The following is a 2,257-nucleotide window of genomic DNA, read 5'->3' as shown; positions in this document are numbered from 1 at the left end:
AGGAAAGGAAAGGAAAGGAAAGGAAAGGAAAGGAAAGGAAAGGAAAGAACAGAAAAGAAAAGAAGAGAAGAGAAGAGAAGAGAAGAGAAAAGAGAGAAAGAAACACCTCCCAAAGGCCAGCGGTAATAGCTGAACTTTCAGGTGGGACTACATGAAAGGTCCTTAAGGGATCAGGGATACCCTCAGGAGACATTAGAGGTGCCCGGCCCCTCTATAATTTGCTTCCTAGCCATGAGGTAAGAAGAAGCTGCTCTCTGTTACCTGTGACATATCGTGCTGCCCCAAAATCACGACTCAGACCTCGAACACAGTGAGCCAAAGTAAACCTTTTCTCTTAGAGAGTATCTCAAACATTCCCGTAGGTCTGGAGGGGTGACTAGCTGGCTCATCCAAAGAGTAAGAGGCTGTGGGCACCCTCCCCACTGCCGATCACCACCGCAAGACAGCAGACCTTCCACAGGCTGCCCGGGAAAGGGAAACATGGTAATGGCCATGAAGTCTCCCAAAGGCTTACACCTCCGGGATGCAGAACTTCCTCCTGCTTGGCCATTAAACCCGCTTCAAGAACGTGGCTTCCCAGCACGCCAAACCAACGTTACCTTGGAGATGTAAGTCAGCTGCAAAGATCCAACAGCTCCTGCCCCAACTGCCAGGTTCTGGAAGACAAAGGGGTTTTCTTAAGATGTGTGCTGTGTGAGGCCCCCAACGCAGCAGTAAGAGATCAGCAAGCGTCCTGGTTCAGTCAGTGCCCCCGCGGCCTTAGGCAAGTTACCTTGCTCCCCTACAAGGTGCTGGTGAGAATTCTGGGGGGCTGTAGGGGGAGGGCCCACACAGTAACACTAACAACATCCCTTGCCTTCTTATGGTGAGTTAGTCTAGGACAGCGGTTAGTCATGTGCACCATTTGACTGTGAAGTCTTGTAAATGCGCCCTGGTTTCCCCTGCTATAAAAAACAGAGGCAAAGCCAGGGGTGGTGGCACATGCCATTGATCCCAGCACTCAGGGAGGCAGAGGCAGGCAGGTCGCCGTGAGTTCGAGGCCAGCCTGGTCTACAAAGTTAGTCCAGGACAGCCAAGTCTACACAGAGAAACCCTGCCTTGAAACCCCCCCCCAAAAAAAAACAAAATCAAAACAAGAAAACAAAACAGAGGCACTCTGAGTACCTTTATTTAAACCAAAATGCTTGAGATTTTGACTTCAGGGTTTGTTTGGTTTTTTTTTCCCATTTTTTCTTTTTTTGGGGGGTGGGCATGAGGAATTAGCATAGTACTATTGTGACCACTTGCCTCTGCCTCCTGGGTGATGAAATTACAGGCATATGACACCACAACTGGGCACTTAAAAATTTTTACATAAAAAATGAGAAGTCCTGAGGACCGGACTCAAGTCTGAAGACAAAATTCCATTTGTGCTTCACATACCATTATACAGATTTCCTGGAGATTATAATTTTAGACAACGATTGATTTTAGGTTCTTTGTGTTCCGACTGCGACAGACCACATGAGGCTAGGTGTAGAACATCCTGCTTGTTATCACATCAGCACTCAGGAAGTTGCAGATTTGGGATCATTTCCGATTTCCAGATTAGGAGTGTTCAACCCACAGCCCCACCCTCATAACTCAGGGATGAGGTGGAGTTTAGGCAGGGAAGGACCTCAGTACGGAATCTCCCTGGCACCTAGGGACGCTCTGCAGGTTTGGCCTAGGACATCTTTTCTGCACGGTTGCTCCGATCTGGCTGGCTTTGTCCTATTTGTGTCATTTCAATATTCATTTTGAACATATAGGATGCAAACTCAGATGATGCAGGGGTTTTTGTGTGTGTGTGTGTGTGTGCCTCTAAGCTTACTTTACAGGACTATAATACATGCCAAATGAAACTGTCTGAACACAAAAATAAAAACTGCTAAGAAAATGTACAACTAATGCGGCAAGAATGGCCAAGGATTCAGAGCAGTGGGAAATGCCTGACACGTACAATGCCCTGGGTTCCACCCCAGAACTGCAAAACACGGTACAGAAACAAAACAAACCAACAAAAACGCCAAGGACTCCAAATTCTGGGTCAGCAACATTCTCCCATGACAGACCCTTCCTGACTTCCTCATGTTGACAGACAATACACCAAGGTGGTGACCAACATTAGAAATCACGCCAATGAAGTCCCCAGCAGATAGACCTAAAAGTCTGTCTGAGAACCTACCCCCACAGCCTGAGAGTCCATTGAGAACCCCACACACACAGCCTGAGAGTC

At 47.6% G+C, this 2,257-nt stretch overlaps 1 protein-coding gene across 4 annotated transcripts in view; it reads right to left on the bottom strand.

Annotated features, from left to right (window-relative positions):
* Positions 1–2,257, bottom strand: part of Plekha2 (pleckstrin homology domain containing A2) — a 59,888-nt gene that overhangs the window by 27,489 nt on the left and 30,142 nt on the right. For all 4 annotated transcript variants that reach the window (XM_055593441.1, XM_055593439.1, XM_055593438.1 and 1 more), the window contains exon 3: positions 600–656. In XM_055593441.1, the coding sequence (XP_055449416.1) occupies positions 600–656 (57 nt within the window). The remainder of the gene's footprint in view (positions 1–599; positions 657–2,257) is intronic.

Source organism: Psammomys obesus, unplaced genomic scaffold (genome assembly GCF_907164565.1).
Source record: "Psammomys obesus unplaced genomic scaffold, mPsaObe1.curated_primary_1811, whole genome shotgun sequence".
Taxonomy (NCBI): Eukaryota; Metazoa; Chordata; class Mammalia; order Rodentia; family Muridae; genus Psammomys; species Psammomys obesus.
This window is presented reverse-complemented; position numbering and strand designations above follow the sequence as displayed.